The 25,001-nt window shown below is 36.4% G+C and overlaps 1 protein-coding gene across 1 annotated transcript in view; it reads right to left on the reverse strand.

Moving 5' to 3' along the window:
* Positions 1–25,001, reverse strand: part of st3gal3a (ST3 beta-galactoside alpha-2,3-sialyltransferase 3a) — a 249,979-nt gene that overhangs the window by 80,398 nt on the left and 144,580 nt on the right. Inside the window, 3 exon segments of the mRNA XM_051933244.1 lie at positions 2,159–2,254; positions 7,083–7,146; positions 12,291–12,385. Of these exon segments, the coding sequence (XP_051789204.1) occupies positions 2,159–2,254; positions 7,083–7,146; positions 12,291–12,385 (255 nt within the window).

Genomic DNA, 25,001 nt, shown 5'->3' on the forward strand with positions numbered 1-25,001 from the left:
GTCTTTTATCAGTATGCTGCTGCTGGAGTATGTGAATTTCCCCTAGGGATTAATAAAGTATGTATGTATGTATGTATGTATGTATGTATGTATGTATGTATGTATGTATGTATGTATGTATGTATCTATCTATCTATCTATCTATCTATCTATCTATCTATCTATCTATCTATCTATCTATCTATCTATCTATCTATCTATCTATCTATCTACTATGACTCCTAAATTCTTCTAAGGTATACTTATGATTTTTCAAACCTTCCACCGAGTACTCAAACCTAACATTTTTACTTTCTACATGGAATACTTTACATTTACTTACATTAAATTTCATTTGCCATAAATCTGACCAGGACTGTATGCTGTCCAGGTCCCTCTGTAATGATTCAACAGATTCCAGATCATCTGCCAATCCACCTATCTTGGTATCATCTGCAAACTTAGCCATCTTGTTACTTATATTCTTATGCATATCATTTATATATGTTGAAAATAGCAGCGGCCCTAGTACTGACCCCTGTGGAACACCGCTCTTAACGTCAGCCAATTCTGATAGGATTCCTCACACCATCACCGTCCGTTTCCTTAGTCTGACCCAATTTTGCACCCATTTAAACACAACACCCTGAACTCCCATTTTTTTAATTTGATGCTCAGCCTTCTCTTGTGGCACCTTATCACTTCATGTGGTCTCCTCCATTTCAAGTACATTTTTTGCCACTGAAATGACAACAAAAAATACAAAAACTTAAACATTCATATTTTGTAAAATTTAAACCCAAGACCTGGATTGCACTTTGAGAGTAAGTCTGGTATTTAGCTTAATGTTATATCATATCAGTTTGTAACATTTATGTATGAAATATATGGTATATGTACTGAACTTCAGCAGCGCATTAAAGAAACGATTTATCTCATTTATGTAATTTGATTTTTTTTTACACTTAATCACAAAAAAAATGTTAAAAATTAATACATTGAAAAATTTAAAAAAATAACAGTGCATTTGAAAATCTACGCAGATCAAATTGCAACACAATGTGGTAAGGAGAAAAATTAGATTTGACTTCAAGCTAATTTTTGTTCCAGACACAGATAAAAACAGCAATTATTGGTAGAAGTTAAATATTTTCTTTTTTCAACCATACTTAAGTTTGTTTTCAAATCTAATTAGGTTTTATATCTCTTTCCTATCTCTTCATCTTCATTATTCAATGCATCATTTCACTGTTGTTTTGATCTACTGTAACTGAATTTAAAACTGCAGTGATCATTTCTGCCCTCAAAAAGGCTGCACTGGCCTCCATAGATTCAATCTCTCATTTCTTGTTAAACATCTTGAGCAGGGGTGTCAAGCTCGGATCCTGGAGGGCTACAGTGGTTGTAAGTTTTTTCTTTTTTTTTGCAGCAATGTTCTTAATTAGTAACTGCTGCTAATAGAACATTCTTCTTTGGCCTTAATTGATTCAGAACCCTTAACTGTTTCTTTTTTCCTTAACCATCAGCCAAAAATAATGAGGTACAAAGTGAGCCAACAGGTAGAAAACATTATACATAATTAACACTGAAGGAACTGAAATGTAGTCAGAGATGGACAAGCTTGGTGAAAAATTATTTAAAAAGTCACTAACACTCCAAAATGAATGAAAGAAAAGGGACAAGTACTGTTCTATTTTTGCGATTAAATGATGATTACTGCAGTGTAAAAGTATGGCTAAATTAATTAAAGCAAGTCTAGTTACACACAGAATAAAAAAACTTAACTGGTCAGTTATGTAAATAAAAACAAAAGTCCAGTATAATACAATTTCATACCAAAATTTGTTTCATATGCAGTACTGTATATACGACTCTAGAGCACTAATTTTACATGCAACCATTATAGTGAAAATTCATTGATATTTTTAATTAAGTGTTCTTCTTCCAACTTTCAGACAATTACAAATGGCTTAGCCCCATCTCAGACAAATGTACTGTATACAGTATGTACTCTACAAATACATTTACATTGGTATAGACATTATTACTCAGTACAACAAAACACTGATTTAGTACAGCAGCATGATATGATGATATTTGCAGAAAAGAGTACAGTGTAATGGCATACAATGTGGTGGAGTTACCATCAATCTATGAAGATTAATCTTTGCTTTCTTACCGTATGACAATATCATACTCATCAATCTTGGTTCCAAGAGACTTGTTAGCAAGGATCCCTCCATTTCCAACAATTATACATCTTTTACAGCTCAAACTTTAAGAGAATAGAAAAAAGGTTTTTAATTAATTGCCATCAGCAGCAACTTTGTTACTGACACAAAGATGATTGTACTGATATCAGAAACTATGAGAAAATAGAAAGCATAAGTAATCCAAAGGTAAAAATGTCCACTTTATTCAATGTTAAACATTAACAGAAAATGAGAAATACATTTTGCTTTAGGAAACAAGCTGGAACCCTTACTAAAATACAGTTTTTTTTAACACATGTGCACATACAAAAACATGCTTTAATTAAGCAATTCTGGTATGTAGTTGCAATGCTAACATTTATTTATTTTTTTTTTGCAAACACTAGATTTCAGCAGTAGAACTTAGGAAAGAATGAGAGTGGGACAGCCAGGCATACGAAAAATGAGCCTCGCTTTTTCTCTAAGAGAAATCATGACAAAAAGCATGTCAACTGGCCTCAGGCCCTAATGGTTAGGCATTAATGCAGTTCCACGATAAGGGTGATAGATATGTTCTCCATTCTCCATCCCAACCCTACCTTTCCCAACTTTTAATTTACTTTCCTGAACAGATTTTGACATGTGTGTCAGAATGAAGATGAAATCTTCCATTGCTTAAAAATAATAAGAGTTATGGTGGCTTGTTTACAGAAAAAGCATATTTATCAAAGAAATTCCCACATTAATCTCCCAAATATAGAAACCACATATAAAGCCTGGAGATGTTCAAAGGCTGCAAGCCTGAGAGCATTCTCCATCCTGAAAACATAAACAAATTTGGATTGCCAAGTTTCACTAGAGATATTACTGATAGGGTCAAAGGGCACTGAGCCGACTGAAAAAAATGACTTAAAAATAATTATTATGTAATTAATTTTTTGAGGAAATACTGTGTCTCAAACCTCGAAAGAAAATAACTTTTTGTTCACCTTGAAATTGTGTACAAATAAGAAACAAAGAACAGACTTAAATTAATTTAACTTTTTTCAGCCATAGGTGTTACCATAAAGATGTCATTCTTCATTCTGAGAACATTTTTGTGCTTCCATCTATAATGTAAAAATTTTCTTACAGCTGTGAGGCAAATTTCAAATAGCCTTACTGAGAAATTCTATTTTTTATGTTTAAATAGTCTTTTGTTTTTTATGTTTTTAAAAATATTTGGAAGTATTTTAGAATATTAAAAGGTTCCCTCCCTCAGACTCCTAGGTCCAAAAGAAAAGTAAAACAAACCATCACAACATTTTTAAAGTGAATCCAAAATATAAACAAAACTATCAGGGCTTCCATGTACAGAATTAAAGATAGAATATCCTTCATGGGTATTTGCTCAGGCTCCTCTTGTAAAAGCAAGGTAACGTGCTTACTTCATAAGAGATAAACACTTTAAGGTGCCCACTGCTTAGTATTAAACATTAAATAGACAAAGAGATATGCAAGCACCTCTGCACAATGGTTTCAAGAACACTTTTTGATGCCTGGGTTCTGAAGTAGATTTTAAGGGTGCTTTGCCCCCTTGTGGACTCCACAATAAAAAGCAATTGCACCCACTCTGCTATTTTTTTAATAAAAATTAGTCTGATGAATTAAAAGGGGCAGTCAGCTCCTTCTGATTCATCTGATCACCCATTGGCAGCATTTAAGACAGAAAATGATCCACCACTAATTATTTGTAAAGGTTTTAGGAGGGATGCAATCGACACTTGTTTCTTTGCTATATACTATGCCTCTAATAAATATAATAGCAACTAGCAAAATACCCGCGCTTTGCAGCGGAGAAGTAGTGTGTTAAAGAAGTTATGAAAAAGAAAAGCACACATTTTAAAAATAACGTAACATGATTGTCAATTAATTGTCATAGGCTTATTTTAGTATTGAGAGTGAATTTGATGACTGTAAAGAGTTTAATTTATGATTGTAAATGTTGTGTATGAGAAATGCACATTTTTAGGATGTAAGAATCTCTTTGTAAAAGACGTTTGCAGTTCTGCCCATGGGCTGTAAAATGACCAAGCTGTCTGCTGGGCTTACTCTTGAGCATGCAACGTACAGTTGGCCACGTAAGAAGCAGTCTTGTGTCAAGTCAATGCTGACCTTTTTTTAGAGACTGGCCCTGTGACTTATTTATTGTCATAGCGAAGCAGATTCTTACTGGAAATTGGAATGGGAGGTCAGAGGGTATGAGAGGGATGCGAGGAATAAATCTAGTCTCCCCTGAGTTCCAAAAGTTCCTTACGGCATAATGGTGAGAACCGTTAAATAGAAGATGTTATTTTCGAAAGTTCGTTACAGGGTACGGCGCGAAATGATACATACTTAATGTTTTTAAGTACAGTATAAAGGATGAGCATGGGAAATTTGGGCTTCCTACGTAAATTGGAAGTCGCAGAAATAGTAAGGAGGGGTTTCCCCTAAAGGAATGAAACCACCAAAAGGAGAGGTTAGTTCCGAAAGTTCCTTACAGCATAATGGTGAGAACCGCCAAAAAAAATACATTATTTTCAAAAGTTTGTTATGGGGCACTGCACGAAATGAAACATACTTAACGTTTGTAAGTACAGTGTAATGGATGAGCATGGGAAATTTAGGCTTCCTACGTATACTTGAAGTCACAGAAATAGGGAGGAGGGGTTTCCCCTATCTACATATACAGTTTAGGGGGTACACCCGTTTCCCCCCCTTGGGTGTTGCAATAGGACATGAATCATACGTAACTTTTGTAAGTACACTGCCAGGAATGAGCATGCGAAATTTCAGCTTCCTACCTATATGGAAAATGGGAGAATTAGTGATGAGTCAGTGAGGGCTTTGCCTTTTATATGTATAGATAATAGTGTTTTTGGTATATGGTCTGTACATAGTGGCCTTACAACTTATTCTTGAATGCTGCTTCTAATAAGCCTGTGTGGACATCCAGTGAAATGTTTCCTCTGTTTATTTGTTTTTAAATGCTACAATCATTTAACTACTCACTGTGTTTTCTTTCTGTGCTGTAAAGGTATTAATTTTGTGGTAAACATGTTAACAAACATTTAAGATTTTTGCATTGGAATACACATATTATATTTAAAACCAGCAGTGAATATTTACCTATAGCTTTAATCTGTGAGCTTTCTATTACATGTATTGATTTGGCATTAATCACAATTACTTAATTTTAGATAAGTGACACTGCAACACACATGTATTTTTGCTAACATCATAAATTATTGGATTTTATTATTGTTTTCTCAAAAACAGAATCTGTTTAAAAACCATTTCCTATTTCAGCTATCTAATCTACAGAACTGAATGTGTGTGTGTTTGTCTGCATACAAATGAACTCCACTAAATCCATCTCTGCCAAATTTTGCACAGATTTTGCATCTGTAGAGTGGAAGACCACAGGCTACATTTCATTCCGATTTTTTTTCATTTCTGAAGAACTTCATTTAATGACCACAAACGTGCTTTATTAGGAAAATTGATCCAGGAGGCATTTTTGGGACTTTGCATAGGTATACGAAGTTGCTCCCCACAGTTGATATAGACTGTAAAAGTTTAGTTTAAAGCCAACAATTTCCCCCCGGGGAACATATTAGTTACCACACCTGCACTTTATGCCATCCTGCAAATCGCCAGGTGCCTCTGCTAGTAACTATTAAATACAAATGGGTAGTATGGACAGAAGTGGTCAATGCTGTTGAACCATGTCTGTGTGAAGTTTACATATTCTTCTTAGGTCTGCATGTTTTTCTTTGAATATTCCAGATTTCATTCCATGTCCAAAAAACGTATCTGCTGGTTTAAGTGGAAGTTTTAAATTGATGTGGTTGAGTGTGTCCTGTAAAGGACTTGCGTTCAGTTGAAGGTGGATTGTGCCTGAAACCACTGAAAATATTTTGCTTCCTGTGACATTAAAACTGAATAAATCTGGTACAGCAAATGGGTTAATGCAAACTAACAGGCATATTTCACAGTAGATCACATCTCAGTGGAATGATGGTTAAGGCTAAGAATGCTTAAGTTGACTAAACGCAGGGGAATGGAAACTTTTTGCACTGACCGGTTTTAGGTTTATTTCTTAAAGGACAACAATGAATGTTAATACTCCTGCACAGTGGAAGATGATACATTAACCAGATAATAGAAAACTGCCATCTATGTCTGAATTTTTTTTTTTTTTTTTTTTTTTACTTTATTCAAATAAGAATTAGAATTCGCTGTTTAAAGATGAAAGGCCACTAATAAAAGATTAGTGCAAAGAAAACTTTAAATTAATGTTGCTGCAAGAAAACAAGAGCAAAAAAGGACCAGAAGAGGAATGAAACTTTAGCTGCTCCACTATGATATGGTATATGTGGTTCACCAAATACTACCAAATGCTGGTAAGTACACAATGCATTCTTAAAGCATAAATCTCTCAATTAGTGTGCATATGATCATGTGGATTCATTATCCACCCATTTGATCAAATAGTAAATGGTGGTGGATGGGCAATTTCAAGTTCACATTTACCCTAAATAATGTACATCATCTTAAGAATTTAGTACATGAAATAGCATTGTGGAAGATTATATAAAAGGTGCAAAGTGGTCTGGGGACTTCATTTTAAGGAAACATTTATTAAAGGACCTTATTGAATAATACCTTTGGTGAACCTCTTCATACTAAGGAGCTTCCTAAAGGATGCACATGTTATTAATGAAATAAAAAAGGAAGCAAATTTAGCAGATTAAACAAACTGCTTTTGTTCAGTTATTCATGCAATGCATAATCTACAACATTCGCTAACTTAAGTTCTTTTAAGAGAGTTAATCAAATCATCGGCACACTACAAAACCTCTTGGATATGTAAAGATGAGAGCTTACCTGTCCAGAGATGGAGTCAATTTATAATGTTTGGTTTGTTCCAAAATACTGTCAATAATTTTTTCTGTTAAAAAAAAAAGTAATAATTAGAATTAACAATTAAAAATAAACATTGTTAAGGATTAAAGTGGAGAGTAGAATAAACATGTTAATTATAAAAACAGCTTGACTCTGAAAACTGATTCTTCTTCTTGTAAATTAGTTTAGATTACACTTTATTTGTTCCCATTTTGAAATTAAAAAAATTGAGGCACAATAAAAAGGATAATTTGGTGCACCACATTACTCACTCTCAGTCCCCTACTCATTAAAAAAATAACACATAAAACACTGCAGGATGTTAAATCGCCTTTATTTTAAAGAAGTGTTTAAGTGACAATTCACAATGAGTGAATTCTGAAATACTTGCTCTAGCTTATTCAAATTTTAAAAATAGCAGCTAAAACAAGCAATTGTTTCTGATGTTAAACAATAACTTCATATACAATTGCAATGTCTTAAGGTCATCAGATCTTCAGCATGACTACAGCACAGTTCAGAGTTATTATCCTCTACTGAAAAATAACACTGTTGTGAGAAAAATAATTAAAAACTGAATTTTTTTAAATGCTCTATAGAATACCAATGACAAATTAGACCTATGCTTTTATATGATGTGTGCATATTTGTAGTTTCAATGTGGTTATGTTACTACCCCACTATAGCTATGGAATCACTACAGTGATCGAACAGTAGCCACATATTGCATAACACTGTCTACCTTCACAATGAACTTTCAGTTACGTTTTAAAAAGGCTTAGTAAAACACAAAAATGAAATACAATCTATTTATTAAACCAAAAGACTTTAACCAGAATATAGATGTAAGGAAAGAAATTGTGAAAAAAAATTATTTACAAAGCAATACAAGTTTGAAAATGGCATAGCATTCTGGTGCATTTAGGCACATCATAAGACTTGGGTAATTGATTTGAAAGTTGGAATATTTCACATTATTTACTTACTTCAAAAAATCAGTTATAACACTTATTACATATTTTTATAATGAGACACTCATTCATAACAGTGATAACAGAATGCAGTTATGTGTGTTAGTATATTATATACAAAACATCCTAATAGGTTTGTTGTGGCTCAATAGCTTTCAAATATAAAAGATTCTAGTTCCAGTGATGTAGCAGAAAACCTAGTTGTTGGCTGTGGAGAGTTAATCACTAATTGCACTTCAAATTTCTCAAAACATAACATTTTTGAAAGATATACTTGTAGAATAGTTAAAATCTATTTCAAGGTAAGACTGTTGGCTGTTTCAGGCAATGATGAAGGTCTAAAGCTCTGATGATGGATTATATTGTCAGTAAAATATTTAACCATTATAATTTGCAGATCTTGTAACCATGAGGTTGTTTTTAGTGTGAAGTACTGTCAGTATTCATATTTGTTCACTCTATGCTTACAGAGTGCCATTTATAAAATTCCTCTCTCCTTAAATTCAATTCTAGGAAATGGACATTTGCGTTTTTATTTTTTACATCTATATATATAATTCTCTAAGCAGCCGCCAGAGCGGCACGACACCCATGAAAGAATGCAGGAAGGAGCCACACCCACCAACTCTAAGACCATTGGATACGACGAAAACTCGCAGAGCCATGCCCATCAACTCGGACGCAACGCCTTGGAAAACATGCCGTCATTTCTGTTTGTCTGTGCCACACTCCACATGCAGCTCTGAGCCACGTTGACTTTTCATTAGTCAACCTCAGTGGAACCTTGGTTCACAAACAGGCAGCGCAAGAGAGAGGGCCGCGCACACACACAGGCAGCACCAGAGAAAGACAGAGGCACACACAGGCAGCCCGAGAGAGAGAGCCGCGCACACACACAGGCAGCGCCAGAGAGAGACAGAGGCACGCACAGGCAGCCCGAGAGAGAGAGCCGCGCACATACACAGGCAGAGCCACAGACCTGTACACTGGTACTGTGAGTGCTGCGCAGAGTGGAGGCAGGACCTCTGCGTTTTTCCCAGTTGATTCTGGGGTTTGTCAGGGGTGTGTTCTTGCTCCTACTCTGTTCAATGCTTGTATGGACTGGGTGTTGGGCAAGGTCGTGGAGTCCAGCGGCTGTGGGGCATCTGTTGGTGAAGAAAGATTCACGGATCTTGACTTTGCTGACGATGCTGTGATATTCACTGAGTCAATGGAGAGTCTGATCGGTGCGCTCGAGAGACTGAGTGAGGAGTCTGAATGTCTGGGATTGCGAGTGTCCTGGATAAAAACCAAGATCCAGGCCTTTAATGACCTCTTGGGCACAGCCATCAGCAGTGTGTCTATTTGTGGAGAGAGTGTTGTCCTTGTTGAGAGGTTTACTTACCTTGGCAGTGATATTCATGTCTCTGGTGATTCTTCCTGTGAAGTCAGTAGACGGATTGGGAGATCATGGGGGGTCATGAGGTCGCTGGAAAGGGGTGTGTGGCGCTCCCGATATCTATGCAAAAGGACGAAGGTCCAAGTCTTTAGGGTCCTGGTGCTTCCTGTCTTACTATATGGTTGTGAAACATGGACGCTATCCAGTGACCTGAGACGAAGACTGGACTCCTTTGGTATTGTGTCTCTCCAGAAAATCCTTCAGTACCATTGGTTTGACTTTGTCTCGAATTAGCGGCTGCTCATGGAGTCCCAAATGAGGCACATTACCTGCATTGTGAGGGAGCATCAGTTACGGCACTACGGCCATGTGGCATGTTTCCCTGAGGGTGATCCGGCTCATAAGATCCTCATTGTTGGGGACCCAAGTGGCTGGACCAGGCCAAGGGGTCGCCCACATAACACATGGCTGCTGCAGATAGTGGGTCATTTCCGGAGGGTAGAACTGGACCGCGTGTCTGCCTGGGGGGTTGCCAACCGGGATCCTGAGCTGTTTCGATGTGTAGTGGGTGCGGCAATGCACTGTACCAGTGCATGCTCCCCAACTTGACTTGACTTGATATGTATATATATATATATATATACATACATACACACACACACACACACACACATTTTTTATTTGCACAATAATAAATTCCTGCCTTATTATTAAACAAATAACAAATCCAATTAAAAATATAATAAGCAAATAATAAGGAATTCATGACAAGCAAAATTCATTTTTGATGTGGAAATGTGTGAACTGTTAATAACTGAAAACAGGAATAACTGCTTACATTTTAAATAACATTCTTAGAACACAAAAATTGCAAAGAATCACACATTACAATAAATCAATGTCTTAAAATATTTTCCTTTGAGTTGAACACTATTCGTAGACAAAGTGCTACCAGTTCACAAAATTACATGGGAATACAATATTTTAAAAACAACTATGCTGACTGCAGTAGAGTAAATTAAAGAAGAAAAACCAGGGTTGCAGAACACAACAATAAGAGAAGTGTTGACAGAATCAATGATCAAGCAAGTCATCCCAGACTGTTCTTCCAGCTATTTAGAGTGGAAATACAATGATTTAAGAGCTAATGCAGAAGGTCCTAAGCTTTCCAGAGCATTATCTAAGGCAGTGGTCCCCAACCTTTTTGACAGCGAGGACCACTTTATTAGATGCAAATTTTTCCACGGGCCGGTTGGGGGGGGGGGGGGGGGGCTGGGGGTGGGGGTTTTGGAGGTTGTCAGTTTTATACACAATTTACATAACATTTCTGTTATTATTAAGTTATTATGCAGTTCGCATACATTTGCAACCCGAGATTTTTCTTCTTTTTTCGTATAACAAAGACATATGCTTTGCATTTGCCATTCCAACAGATTGCACATCGCAAACATTAACACTGTTATCGTTTTTTTCGTGTCTGCCGTTTCTGTAGGAGGGTGACAATGAGTTAAATTCCAATGGATGTTTTTCAAATGTTGACAAGCAATAAGCAAAAGGTATCACTGAAAACCACAGAAAACAAAAACATCCAAAAAAAAAAACAGTACGAGGAAAGTTCGAAGAAAGAATTTTTTTTTTTTTTTTTTTTACAATGTTTCTGATTGGGGATCGTTGTGCAAATGTGTACAACTGAGCTGCGACCACAGATCTAACTGCTCTGTGGATGATTCATTCAAGCATTTCAAGGTCACTTCGTTGTAATGAAAGCATCTGCTGAATGTACTTCGTAGTAACGAGATTTCTATAGACTCGTGTCATATGGGGAAACTGTCGGGACCATAACAATACTTTGCTGTAATACTCTCTCCTCTCTCTGCACCGCTGCAAAGCCCCGCCCGCCAAGCGTTCTGAAAAGTCTGAGTGAGTCTCCATTGCCAGCAGTTCTCTCGCGGCCCGGCTGTCAGACGGCTGCGGCCCGGTAGTGGGTCGCAGACCGGTGGTTGGGGACCCCTGATCTAAGGGGCCTTGTTTCAAAAAATAAGAGCTGCATCTCACTGTTTTAGATTAGACCAAAGGATATTGCACTATTATAAACTGCCTTTGAAATTTTACTGACATTTATAGGCAAAAAAACTGAACTTTGGGCATAACTCACAGTGATGCGGTTTTTAATTAAATGTGAAGGAAATCACTGCAAGGTACAGTATGCTTACTAATATAGAAATAACATGAAGTACATGAAAGCAATTAGGGGGAAGTTTATTGTTGGTAAAGAAGAAAAAACAGATGTGACAAATGGTAAAATTTCATACTATATGTGATGATTCCGAAGCAAAACAAACATATTTCCTGAAGGGTCAGTTTGTCAGTTATTAAATTAAATATTGCATTAACATGTTTCTTTAATGTTTGTCTTCAATAGGTAATCACTATGTATATAAAACCATTACCCAATCAAAAATAAAATATGCAATGCTTCTTACATCAGGTGTGTCAGGAAATTCCAGCAGAATTTAAAGGCCACTACTGAACATTTTGAGGGGCAAATCACAATAATAAAGAAATCAATTCCCTTCATGTACACTTAGCAAAACACATTGTAATTTACCACTTTTGTTTGTGAAATTTTGTGTGCTCATTGGATAGGCTACAGCACATGTAAAGCAAAGATGATCTATTATTTATCAAATTCATTCTTGTAGGGGGTTTGGTATCTTGTGCGAAGTATTAACATTAAGGGAAAAAAAATGTTAACAAAAAATTTAGAGCTACATTAAAAAACAATTAGCTAAAGCAGAAATACAAGAACTACAATGACAAGGAAAGTCATTTAAAACTTACCCTGTGTTTTAATACCAAAAGGAGGAACAAAATTACTTATTTTTCCCAGACGTCTAAAGTTTCTATCAAGAAACATTACAGCTGGTTTGGAGAACCTGCAAAACAATAAACATATAAACAAGTGCATAAGTGCTTTCCATTTTACTTGAGGACAATGGGCTATCATATTACAATATAAAAATACAGATAAAAAAATAAGGAAAAAACAAATTACACCTGAAACTATCTTTATTACAGGTCCAGAGAGACTGCCTATTCAGTTTATTTTGATGTATTTGCTGTACCCAAGTAACAAGTCCCAGTTAATGGTAGATATTAATTTTTCTTGGATGCGCAACATGCTCATTTATTGTACAGAAGACTGTTAAGAATTGCTCTACAAGTTTGATATAGAGTCATTACATTTACATTTCTAATATGCATGCTTCTAATGCAAGTGATCTGACCACAAAGAAAAGGTATTTAATGCTACTACGATTTTTTCAATGGAGAAAATAAGGAATTAGAACTTTCTGTAAGAACTCTGGTACTGATTTTCCAAACTTGCTTTTTCCAGCAGAGGTTTTTACAAGAGACCTGAACCAGTTTTGTCAGCTCTGCGTACAAACTGAGAATCTTGAACACACAACATAGAGTAAATTCAAAGGCTAAATTATGGCTTCTACTGAACCCACACAGTTTTAGTATGCTGAAAAAAACTGGGAGTATGTACAGAAATGCTACACAGACAGGTGGAAAATTTGCAATTATGAAGTAAACAAATTAAGAACAGAACTCTGTGAAGCAGTGCTAATTACAACACCACAGTGGTTTCCTAAAAAATTCTTTATTGAATAACAACAAAAATAAAATACCAGAAAAAAACTTTGCTCAGGTTGATATAAAATAGTTCATTAACATAATGTATTATGTGCTGGGCTGGAAACTAAAAATAAGTCATAAAACTTTACATTACATGTCCTTAATGAAAGATACACTGCACTCTGGCAAAAAAGATTAAACCTTTGGTTCAACTTCATTCTCAAATCCTACAGGTGGTAAAAATTGAGTATTCACTGTGACCAGTCACCTTCACCACACTCCTTTTTAAATGTTTATCATTGTTTAAAAGATCAATCAACCCTTATCAAACATCTCATGATTCCAATGCCTTGGTAAAAGGAAAGGTCTCCAGTAAAATGACCTTTTGCTTTTTTTGTTTTTAAAAAACAGGCACTAAAGTTGGCCTTTAACAGCCCAACAACTAAAGCTCAACAAGCTTTAACAAGTATTTGGGAGTTTCTCATTCTGTGACCTCTTTGCTATGACCACATGTTTATCTCATTCAAATACAAACAGACTCTTGAACAGTACTCCTGCCCAAATGATAACATAAACACTAGACCACACTCTGCCACTGGTACATGTGACACCTGTTCAATGACTGCTGCTACATAAAAAGAAGAGGTTCACTGCATCGCACATCTGTAGTAAGGTTTACCAGGGAAACAAGGCATAGAATAGGACATATTTAACCAAGAACCACGACTTTTCACCAAGGTAGAATTTCACTTTGTTAATGATAAAATCCAATCTATAAAGTCATAATAGGTAACCTACTTTAAAGAAACATCCAGGGATGTGCTGGGACACATCATCAGTGATGTTTCCTGAGGTCATCGGGTATTTTGGGTCTCAGAACGTCAGACACCCTCGCTCAGGACACCCATCCAGGGTTGCTCAGGCCATGTTTTGTGTCCCAGTAGCAATAGACCACGATTCAAACATCCTGATGCAAAGCCACCTGGAGGCCCTCTCTGCAGCCTCTATGGTGGACTTAATGGCTCTCCTTTTTGCAGCTCCTGTCATGCATAAAGAGCGACTAGCAAAGCCTCTACAACAACTCACCTCAAAGGGCTCACAACAAGTATTCCAACCACTCCTTCGGTACTGCTCCACCAGCTCATGGTACTTGGCCCGCTTTCGTTTGTTAGCCTCTTCAATATGGTCCTCCCTAGGGACTGTCAACTCCACTATAAGCAAATGCCTTTAAGAGGCAGATGTTAATACCATGTCTGACATTAAAGAAGTGGTTGTAACATGGTCCGGGAACTTGAGATGTCTGCCCAAGTCTACAACCAGTCCAACACTGAAGTGAGCAGGCTGGCTGTTACAGAAAGCCGTGGCTGAGGCTGCTCTCCTGCCCCTGACAAAGGTGATGTCCCTCTGGCTGTGAATGATGGCCTCTGCCACCGAGTTGAGCAACTGCTTGTGTCGACAGCGGTAGTGGCCCTAACCGAGGGCTACTTTGCAGCTACTGAGGATGAGCTCCAGTAAGCCTTTCCAGTGCAGAGAGGATATACTGGAAACTCAGTCATGCCCCAGTTATGTAGATTAGCTGGGCAGGACAGGACATCATAAAAGGTTTGAACCATGAACTTGATACGCTGTGGTTCTGCTTGGCAGATGTCACCCCAAGATAATTTCCTCCCCGGCACTCGTCCCCACCTTGTCCATGCTCCCTGCTGCCACATCCTCACTATCCTGTTGGTTCAGTCCTCCTCCACACCTGCATGCACTTCCTGTAGGACTAGATGGAATCTGTCCTTGCCATGGGCCATGTCGTACCGAGTTTGTGAGATTGCTCCCAAACACGACTGCGCTGTTGTCAAAACACCCACCAGAGCCTTGTATTTCAGCCGAGACTCTACTAGCTCCAGACTATCCTGGGCTCTCCACTTCCTACCTATTTGTACTCTATAAGAGTCCCTGGAGTCCCGATAGAGCAGTGCCTCTCTTGCATGAGACCCTTCAAACTCTTCTTCAAGGCTGCTTATCGGGAGCTGGCACTTACTGCTCCTCCCATAAAGTGCTGCACTGCTTAAGCTGCGTGGCAGACCCAGCCATCTATGGAGGTGACAACTGATCTTCCTCTCCAGGCTGTCCACATTTGACATAGTCACCTTGCACACCAGCAGAGGCCACAGGATACGGGGCAAGATGCCATGTTAGTATAACCAAGCCTTGAACCTGCCAGGTAAGCCAAGTCTCAAGCTTCTTGATCATTGCTTGGATAGCCATTGAATCCCTAAGGCTAAAGTAAAAGATCCTGCCTAGATTTGTGACTGATTTCTCTGTAATGGATGGTATTGCAATCCCATCCACAAAAAAGCAAAACTTGTCCACCACTTTTTTGCTCTTCAGTACCTGGCCCTGGATTTTGCTGGTTTAAAGCTCATTTTTGCCCAGGAGAGGAGCTTTTCCGAAGGATCCAACTGCCACCAGACACTGTTGTAGTGGTGACAGTCAAGACATCCATGAATACTCTGATAGGGTGCTCAGTGTCAGACTTGGAAAGAGGGCCTCCACACTGAGAAGCAAGATGGACTGCACTCAGCCTCAGCTGCCTTGACCACCATGTTCATGGCAAAAGAGAATAACTGAGATGATACACCCAGTTATTATCTATTTCTCAAGCCGGTGCCAGTCAAATGTTAAGTTCCCAGCTGTGACTCTAATCCTGAAGCTCCTATAGTAATTCTGGATGATGTCCTTGATCGTACTGAGTACATGGTATCGATCTAGAGTAGTTTCAACCAATGTACCCATTCTTAAGGAGGAAATCTGTCATCCTTCTAGATAGGATGCAGGAGAAGACCTTCACCTTCATACTGAGAAGCAAGATGGATCACAATGTAAAGTGAAAAGAGATTAAATGTTCCATTGTTCTCTGTATCAATCAATTTCAAATTTTTTTCCAACTAGAAATCATAACATCTAGTTAATAATATGGCTGGCACTACAATAAAAACAGACAATTGTTATAAATAGCATGATTCATACTCATTTGCTGTCTGAGCAGAGCCACACCACTACATTAACTACAACTCTGAACTGGCAAAGTCCACTATTAGCATGAGTTTCCATATCTTCACAGAACTTAAATCCATAAAAAGAAAACATACTTTTGTTTAGTCTACTGTAATGAACAGCCGGGTCCCATGCCCAGCAGGGACGCCCCTGCTGCATCTGTTCCGGGGGAGCAGCCATGGACAGTTCAATACCTCCCCCGGGGACACTTGGTGGCAGCCTCCCTGGCAGACGATGATTCCCCAACCCGGCGCATGGCTCCATGGGAGATGGAGTCCTCCACAGCCTGGTTGGGGGCTCGGATGGCCGCTAGGGGGAGCTGCATGGAGTCAGCAGCCTGGCTGGTTGTATCTTCAGCCCCAACCGGAAGTGCAATTAGGACCAGGTGGTCAAGTACCTGGAACGCTTCCGGGTGGGATATAAAAAGGGCCAGCCACCACCACTCAGGAGAGCCAGAGTCGGGAAGAGGAGGACTAAGCCTGAGGAGGAGTGGTGGTGCTAGAAGGATTGTTGTAGAGATTGTGAGTGTTTCTGGGACTGTGTTGGGCCGGTGGGACATGGGGAAGGCATGCCCCACGGCTGAAGACAAATAAAAAAGTGTTTTATTTAAGTACGTGCCTCTGCCTCAGTCTGTGCTGGGCCGGGCACTATATAGCACCTTTCACACTACATTACATATTACTGACGGAGAATAGCCTGAAATTTGCCTTATAAAGCGAAGTATATGTGTCTGAAAATCACAATCAATTTTGCTCAACTACAAATAAATTCAAAATGCATCTCTCAATTCTCTGAAAGGGCTTCTTTCAAGAATGGAGTTGTAAGGAGCCAGAACATATCCTGGCCACACATGACATTAGACTAGAAGCTACCGGATGGTCTGCCAGTCAAACTTTGGGCATGCTTATCACTTATGCACTCCATTACAAATCACTCAAATAAGGCAATTTTCATGTTTTCAGTTTACTTAGCATGTAAGTCTGTGGAATTAGGACAAAGTATCCAAAGAAAATCCACATGAACATGGAAAGAAGGATGGCAATACAGAATATTATCAGCATCAACCTTCATTCTGTTCAAGATATATACAGTATAAAAACATGAGGCCTTAGAAATGCAAACAGTATTATTAAGACCTCAGCCATCCCGTACAGTCATTTTTTCATATCATTTCTTTTTAAAAAATGGTTCCGGATCATTTGCACTTGCATCAATCGATGCATGGACAGTTTCTCTCCATAGGTCATAATAATAACAATGTTCTTGTGTGTATACATCATAAATATACAGTATATATAATTGTAAACATTTATATATTTACACTATATAGTGTATATTTTACATGCACACATTATATACTAGATAAAGGCTAAATAGCTGAAATATTGTGTCTTTAACCTTCTTCATTTTTCATCAAAGAAATAACCTGAGAGAGAGAGACACATACAGACAGACAGACAGAATCGTGTACCTTAAAATAGTCTTTTCTTCCTGAGCTTATGACACCTAGATATAAAGGAATTAAAGACAACATATAGAAAATAAGAAAGGGGTAGGGTGGTAGATAGTAGATGGGTGTAACAGGGGTGGATTAGTAAGGTTGGGTTCAAACAGTGTTATTATTAAAGTATTCTTTATTATTTGGAAATTCTTCTTTTTAAGCCTGCATATGCTATGTTCATGTCCAAGTACCTGTTACTCCATACTGGCATTTATGAAATCGCTGACTCACATCAGACCCACAAATGCAATTAACTATACACTTTGTGACCAACATACAGACAATTTGACATACAGCCAAAATGGCCAGTTCCAAATAAATATAAGAGATGGCATTGGACTGTGGTCCTGGGCTTCCACTTGACTCAGTAGGGCTTCCACAATGCTGTGTCACCGGAAGTACCCCCAGGTACAACATAAAAACGGTCTTCTCACCTTAGTCAATGAATTGGAGTTGGGAAGAAGAGGATAACACTTTCCTGATAGGATAAGAGTGGAAGGAGAGTAAAAAGGAAGCATATTATATTGATCTATGTGTATTGTGTTGTGCAGGCCAGAGTGAGAAAAAACCTGCTGGGGTACTTTTGCAAATAAAAATACTTTATTTAAACCCATGACTGTGGTGCTTCATTTGTGTCTGGGGTTTGGATATGCCCCTATTGGTTACTATATATAGTATATATACACACACACACTTTCATTCTGTACATATAACAAACTTGAACTTTAAAGAATGTGCAACTCTCACAAGGAAAATGAGAAGATATGGAACTGGAGCTATGATGCAGTACCAATAACTACCTTCTACATTTAGAATGATTTAAAAAGTCATTTTATATCCTTGGTGTGTGAAAGAAAAAAGTAAAAAAAAAAACATAAGGAGGGTATAGAACAGAAATATAAAACAATGTACAAAAATCGTTATAGAATGCAGCAATTGTAGTTTTTGATGGCCTTGATATTAAATGTTGCTAACAGTACAGTAGTATCATGCCTCTTATTTCAGGTGTGCAGCACACAACTCAAAATATACCCTTTAATAAGAAACAGGTCTGAACCCCAGGTAGAACAGTATATGTGAGAAATCTGCATATAGTCCCCAGGTGTGTGAGGGTTTTTCACCAGATACTCAAATTTTCTCACAAACTTCAAAAACCTGTACCCTTGTTTATAAGATGATTAGCTGTATCACATATGATTTAATTTGGATATGTACCCTAGAAAGGGGCCCTGTTGACTGACGTATCACGCCTTGCAGATAATGCTGACAGGATGGGATGTGATCCCACAGAACCCTGAAGAGCATTAAGTGGATTGGAAATGTATGGATGAATGAATGAATTTTAAATAGACTGTATGGGGGCATAATGACTAATACCTCTGTCTGCCAACTACAGTAGACCAAGTATGACAAAGTTTAAACAATATTATGAAAAAAAATAAGTGTGCATTTAGTAGTTGTTTCTATGCTTTAACATTAAAACATATAGACAACTGTAGTGATAACTCGGTGTCTTTAACTAAACTTAGAAATATCACAGTTGGTGTACAGCTCATTCCTGCATTTCAAAATTATTTTAATTCACGGTATATACAAATGGCAAAGGTGTAAGGCCTCCACAAAACTGAGGCTTTGGATTCAAAAATATAAGGAATGTCCCAATAATAATCAAAATGCCCCATAAGGGTGGAGATTATCATCAAACCTTGGCTTGAGCAAAGAAAAACAAAACAAAACAAAAAAAACTAAACAAATGACTCTTTGTAAAAGAAGAATTTATACATAAAATGAAGAGATAACAAAAATCAAAATATGAAAAAGGATTTGCTCAAATGGCAACCTATAGCAACCAAGTCCCAAACCAAAAACCCCAAAAATCAAAATCCAAACACAGAATTAAAAAAAAAAAAAAAAAAAAAATCAATGAGTCCAAGAAAACAAGACAATACTAATACTCACAACTCCATTAAAGAACATTCAAGGAACTACATGGAGCATGCAAAAGGATGGGGGGTAGTTCCTTAGTGGTGAGGTAAGGGTGACCCTGCCTCTTAGGGGATCTACTTACAAAAAACAAGGAACACAACAGAGCATATTTACACACTTAGAAACTAAATAATAACATTAACAGAAAATACATAATTAGATCAATAACAAATGGACAGAACAATATTAATAGGAACAATCAAAACCAATAAACCAAAAAAGCCATGTTAAATGTTCACTAAAACTCCTGTTGTTGATATTTGATGCTCAATCTTTTCCTTAATAATACCTTCTATTAATGTATCCATGATGCACTTTAAGGTTACTGGCCTAAAGTTATTTGGATCTGCCCAATCAATCTTTTTATATATCAGATTAATATTTGCTATTTTCCAATCCTTTGGCATTTTCGCCAATGTGCAGTGACTTTAGAAAGATATATGGCAAGGCTTACATACAGTATTTACTCACCAACCTCCTTAAGCACTCAAGGATAAATGTTATCTGGTCCTGGTGATTTGTCAGATTTCAGTGTATTTAATCTAAACTGCGCCTCTTCCTCTAAAAACTCCAAATCACCAAGAACCTCCTTAGTAATCACTCTTTCTGCTGGGAGGTAACCCACTTCTTAACAAGTGAAAACTCCAGAAAAATGCAAGTTTGCATTCGTTATTTCACTGTCTGTACATTGGAATTCTCCTTTATTGTTCCTGATACACTTCATCACCTTCTTGACTATTATTTTACTGCTAAAATACTGAAAGAATTTCTTTGGTCACCTTTTACCTTTTCTGCATTATTCCTCCCTAACTGCCTTTTAGCTTTCCTGATATCTTTGTTAATGGTTGCTTTTATGCTCTAATACAACCCTATGGTTAGTGCTGGAATTAGTCTTATATGCCTTATACAGCCAATTTCTTCTTTGCAGCTTCTTTTATATATACTTTATTTACCCACTATAGTTTTTTTCTTCATTTATTTGAACATTTAGGTACAACCTGCAAAATACAAAACGCATAAAAAGATAGACTTATATTTACTGTGAAGTTAAATTGCACTGTGTATTGAAACATACAAAGAAAATAGCAAAATTACTTTATGCTATCTGTGCAACTTTATAAAGTCTAAAGGACGAATGAATATCAACACCTCAAGTTCACCAGTAAACTGTCTGAAAAACCCAGGAACTAATCTCATTACAGAGTAAGATAAGACGGATTGGATGGACAGATCCCCATTACTTGTGCTGAAATGTTTTATTGTATGAAATAAATGGAACACTCAGAGAATTAATGGACCTTGAATATTGCCAATTTCCAGGTTAAAAATATAAATACAAAATCAAGAGAAAAGATATCTTAGGTGTCAGTCAGAGTACTGTCAAGTTTATGACCATCTATTTCTTTCTGCAAGGAATTCATATACATTTCATCAGTTGTATTTCATAAGGTACTGCAAAATAATCTAAAAGGTACAGTCATATTTCTTCACTTTAACTAAATTTATCAGTTGCTTACAGATGCTTTTACTCCAAATGATTCTTTACATCAGCGTTCTCAATGGACTGTTGTCCTTTATGTCTATAAAGGCCAAGACGAAAAATCAAAAGGTCAGTTCTCAAGAATTTACACTGAACCAACAACATGCTAATTTTAGATAAAATATTACTCCTCGTCTTTGAGCATTACAATCATGAGTCAAAGCTTGAGAAGGCATATCCTCATGCCTTAACTAATGAAAAAGAGGAACAAACCACACGCAAAGAACATAATTGTGCATTTAATCAGCATTCCAAATGTGTAAATGACAGCAAAGAGAAAAGCTGCTAGTGAATCAACACATGGTAGCCATGTGTGGACTACATTCACATATCTTCAAAGATTGCTCTCTTGTGTGCAGTAAAAATTATTTTCATTAGTTTTACTGTACAGAGAAATAACCAAAAACCAAATTAAACCTAATCAGGTCTGAGACACAAATTGATATCTTTTTCAAAATTTCAATTATGAAATTATAGTTTATTTTTTGTGAAATGTACAATAAAAAGCTTTACCTATTTATGTATCTATTTTACAAAAAACTGGCCTTCTGTGTCTCTTAAAGGAATCTTTTTATGTTGTGTCTAATAAATCAAATGTCTAAAGAATGTTGTGCATTCAGCATGGCAATTAATTCTACATTTCTAAATTAATGAGAGTGTGGTCATTCTGCTCCAAACTTTACACATTTTAAAGGATTTTTATTGCCCTTTACTCTGTCACACATACATATGTTATATTCATTTAGCACAGAATTTTTGCTGTTCTCACTCTGATCCACAATATTGTTTGATATGTCATTTCAAGTAAAATTGGATAGGAGTTTAGGCTCTTTAGAAAATATTCTTTGACAGACACAAACACATCAAAGCATCTTAAGGTCAAAACACTGTACTGTAGTACAAACCACAAATAAAAGGTAACAGCAGCAGATATAGCATTCATGAATATTTTAATCAGCACTGCCTCAAAACACAAATGCTAAAAAAAGGAGTTTCACAACATTCTTACTGAAGTATAGCAATAATCTGCATCAGAGGCAGCAGTAGATATAAGGAGTGTTGAAAATGTTTCTAGAACAAAACGGTGCACCTGAAATTCAGTAAGCTGAGATTGGTAGTTTGTTGTAGAGACAGAGTATCACACATTTATAAGCAAGGTGTCAAAAAACAAATTTACAGGACAGTGAATTTCTGTTTGCATTATAACAGTACCACATGGTGCTTTCATTGCTAGAATGTCTTGCAAGTGGCACCATCACATTTCTTCATCAGGCCACCCAACATCTATTTTTAGATCCTGCTATAGTAAGCACAGAGTACAATGCATTTGTATTTGCTTCAAAGCGCAACTGAATATTCTGTATATCAAAAATCAGTTATGTAAGCTAGCACTAATTTAGAGATCCCAGCTTTTTATTTGTCCCATATTTTACACTTGACTTATTTCAAATTATAGCAACTTATGCAGACAATGCACAATGCATGGTGTTGCTCAAAGATCTTTAGAACACTCTGTGTTTAACACTTTGAATGTGAGGCATGAGTTAACATTTTTGACAGAACTACTGTTGATAATAAAACTGGTTATTTTCTAATAAATTTCTTTACATTTATTACAAGTTTTGATAGAGTTAATTAATAAACATTTCAGCAGCTACTGTGTTATTCAACAACAACATATTGTAGGTTCTCTTCAAAAAAGACAACATCTGACCATTGAGAAGTTACATGATTGTGATGCTGTTGCCTACGTTAATGTACACAGAGGTAATATAACTTGCTTTATCAGCATATGCACCCTGTGAATGATCCCTTAAACTGTGTCTGCAGGTTTTCATTGCGGCCCGTTTTGTTGCAGTTGCTTAATTAGAAACCAATCCTTGCCAGTCTCAGAGCTTAATTAATTTTATGACTTGTTAGTCTGCAATGTTAGGTTCTTATATTGTAGATTTGTTTCCTTTCCAATGCTAAAATGAATCAATTTCAGTCTGTCACATTTTGCTCTTAAGCATTTTATTAAACCAAATCGTGTATGATGAATCCACATAGGTGTAAATGGAAACAAGTCAGATGAAGAACTGCTGGCTCCTTTGTCATTTGCATCTTATTGTTATTAAGGCACCCTTAAAAACACTACTTAAAATACACTACGAATCAAAAGAGAGTGGAAGAGTAATAAATTCCAAATATTTACATATAAGAGTTCCAAAATCAACAAATTTTTGACGACAGGATACAAGATTAATGAATGAGGGAAGAGGTGGACCTTCAGTTAAAATGCATAGTGTTCTGGGAATTATATTGTTCCTATTGACATTCAATGAAAAGTTTCAGGAAATAACTTACTATTTTAGCAAAAAAATGAAAGCTTTTTGTACGTTTTTACCATACAAATGGATATTATTTGGATTATGCAACACGAGTTATGTGAAAATTTTTTTCTATTTCTATTGACATTTTTTAAATTGTTTGTCATTGTCCAGAACTGGTTAGCACAGGGTTCTGTTGAGTTTGAATATTTAAAATATAAAATTTCTTCATGAAAAAAAATCAGATTAAAAATTGTGCTCAGCAACCACTACAAAGTATATTGGGTAAGTAACATAAAAAATAGAAATTTTTAAATGGAGTATACCCTTTTATATTTTCTAATTATAACACTGTATAAACTGGTTTACTCCATATATAATATTATATAAATTAGGAGTGAACTAAATTATTGTAATGTTTTATGTATTTGTAGTTTTTTGTTTCATACTATTGGAAAGATTCCACACATTTTATATCATAGGCCCTAAGCAACATCTAATTCCCAGATTTACCTGTTTATAGTGACAACAAAACTACAATGATTTCCTACATATGAAAATAAACTAAAATACAATATTGATCAAGATAAACATCTAGTCTCATAACCCGTAAGTTTGCAACACACCTTAAGTATAACCTTTCAAAACTTTTACTTAATGTACCAACAAGTCAATCTCTTTAGTTGCATTAACTGTTTCTGTGTACTGTTCTTGTCCATTAGGACAGCCAAGTCTTCTAAGAGTACATTTAAGACTGAAATCAAGAAGTACTTATTAAAATAAAGAGTTTGAATTTGAAACAAACTACTGTGTTACATAGTTGCTGAAGAAATCTTGACAGCATTTAAAAAGTATCTGGTTAAGATATTAGGATATTTTAGCTATTAGTTAACAAAATAGGCTTGATGGACAGAATGGTCTCACCTTGCATGTCAAACTTTTTATGTTCTTATTTTCCTCAATGATCTGTGCCTCCTTACTAGATTAAAAACAGATTTAAAGCTGTAAATAATTATGTCAGGTCCCACAGGGATATAGGTCTCTACCTCAGTCTACATGCACATACAGCAAAAAATAGTTGGCAGAGTTTCTAAGCATTTCAATAAACATTGTTATAGGCAACTCACAGCCAAACAGAAAAACGGTAGTGATCGAAAACCAAGCATGGTGGCATGATTTAAATTCCAGACTGAACTTTCAGATATTTTGTCTTCTGAAATTATAAGTAATTTAAAAGATAAAATACATTAATTCCATTTTCTAAGCACACTTCTTGTGATTTAAATAAGCACCTTCAGATTGGGAAAGGTACTATATAAACAAAATGTATTATTATTTTTAATTATTACTATTATTCACTCAAGTCAGGACTTCATGTAAATCTGAGTCTACGTCAGCTCAAATGGATAGGAGCTCACATCGGGCATGATCTAAATCAATAATGACAATGGTTACAGAAATTAATTTATGAAGAAAAACACCATGGGATGCCAGACATATTAACATGCAACCTTTGGTTTCCCTGC

The sequence above is a fragment of the Erpetoichthys calabaricus genome, chromosome 10 (assembly GCF_900747795.2).
Source record: "Erpetoichthys calabaricus chromosome 10, fErpCal1.3, whole genome shotgun sequence".
In the NCBI taxonomy this organism is placed as follows: domain Eukaryota; kingdom Metazoa; phylum Chordata; class Cladistia; order Polypteriformes; family Polypteridae; genus Erpetoichthys; species Erpetoichthys calabaricus.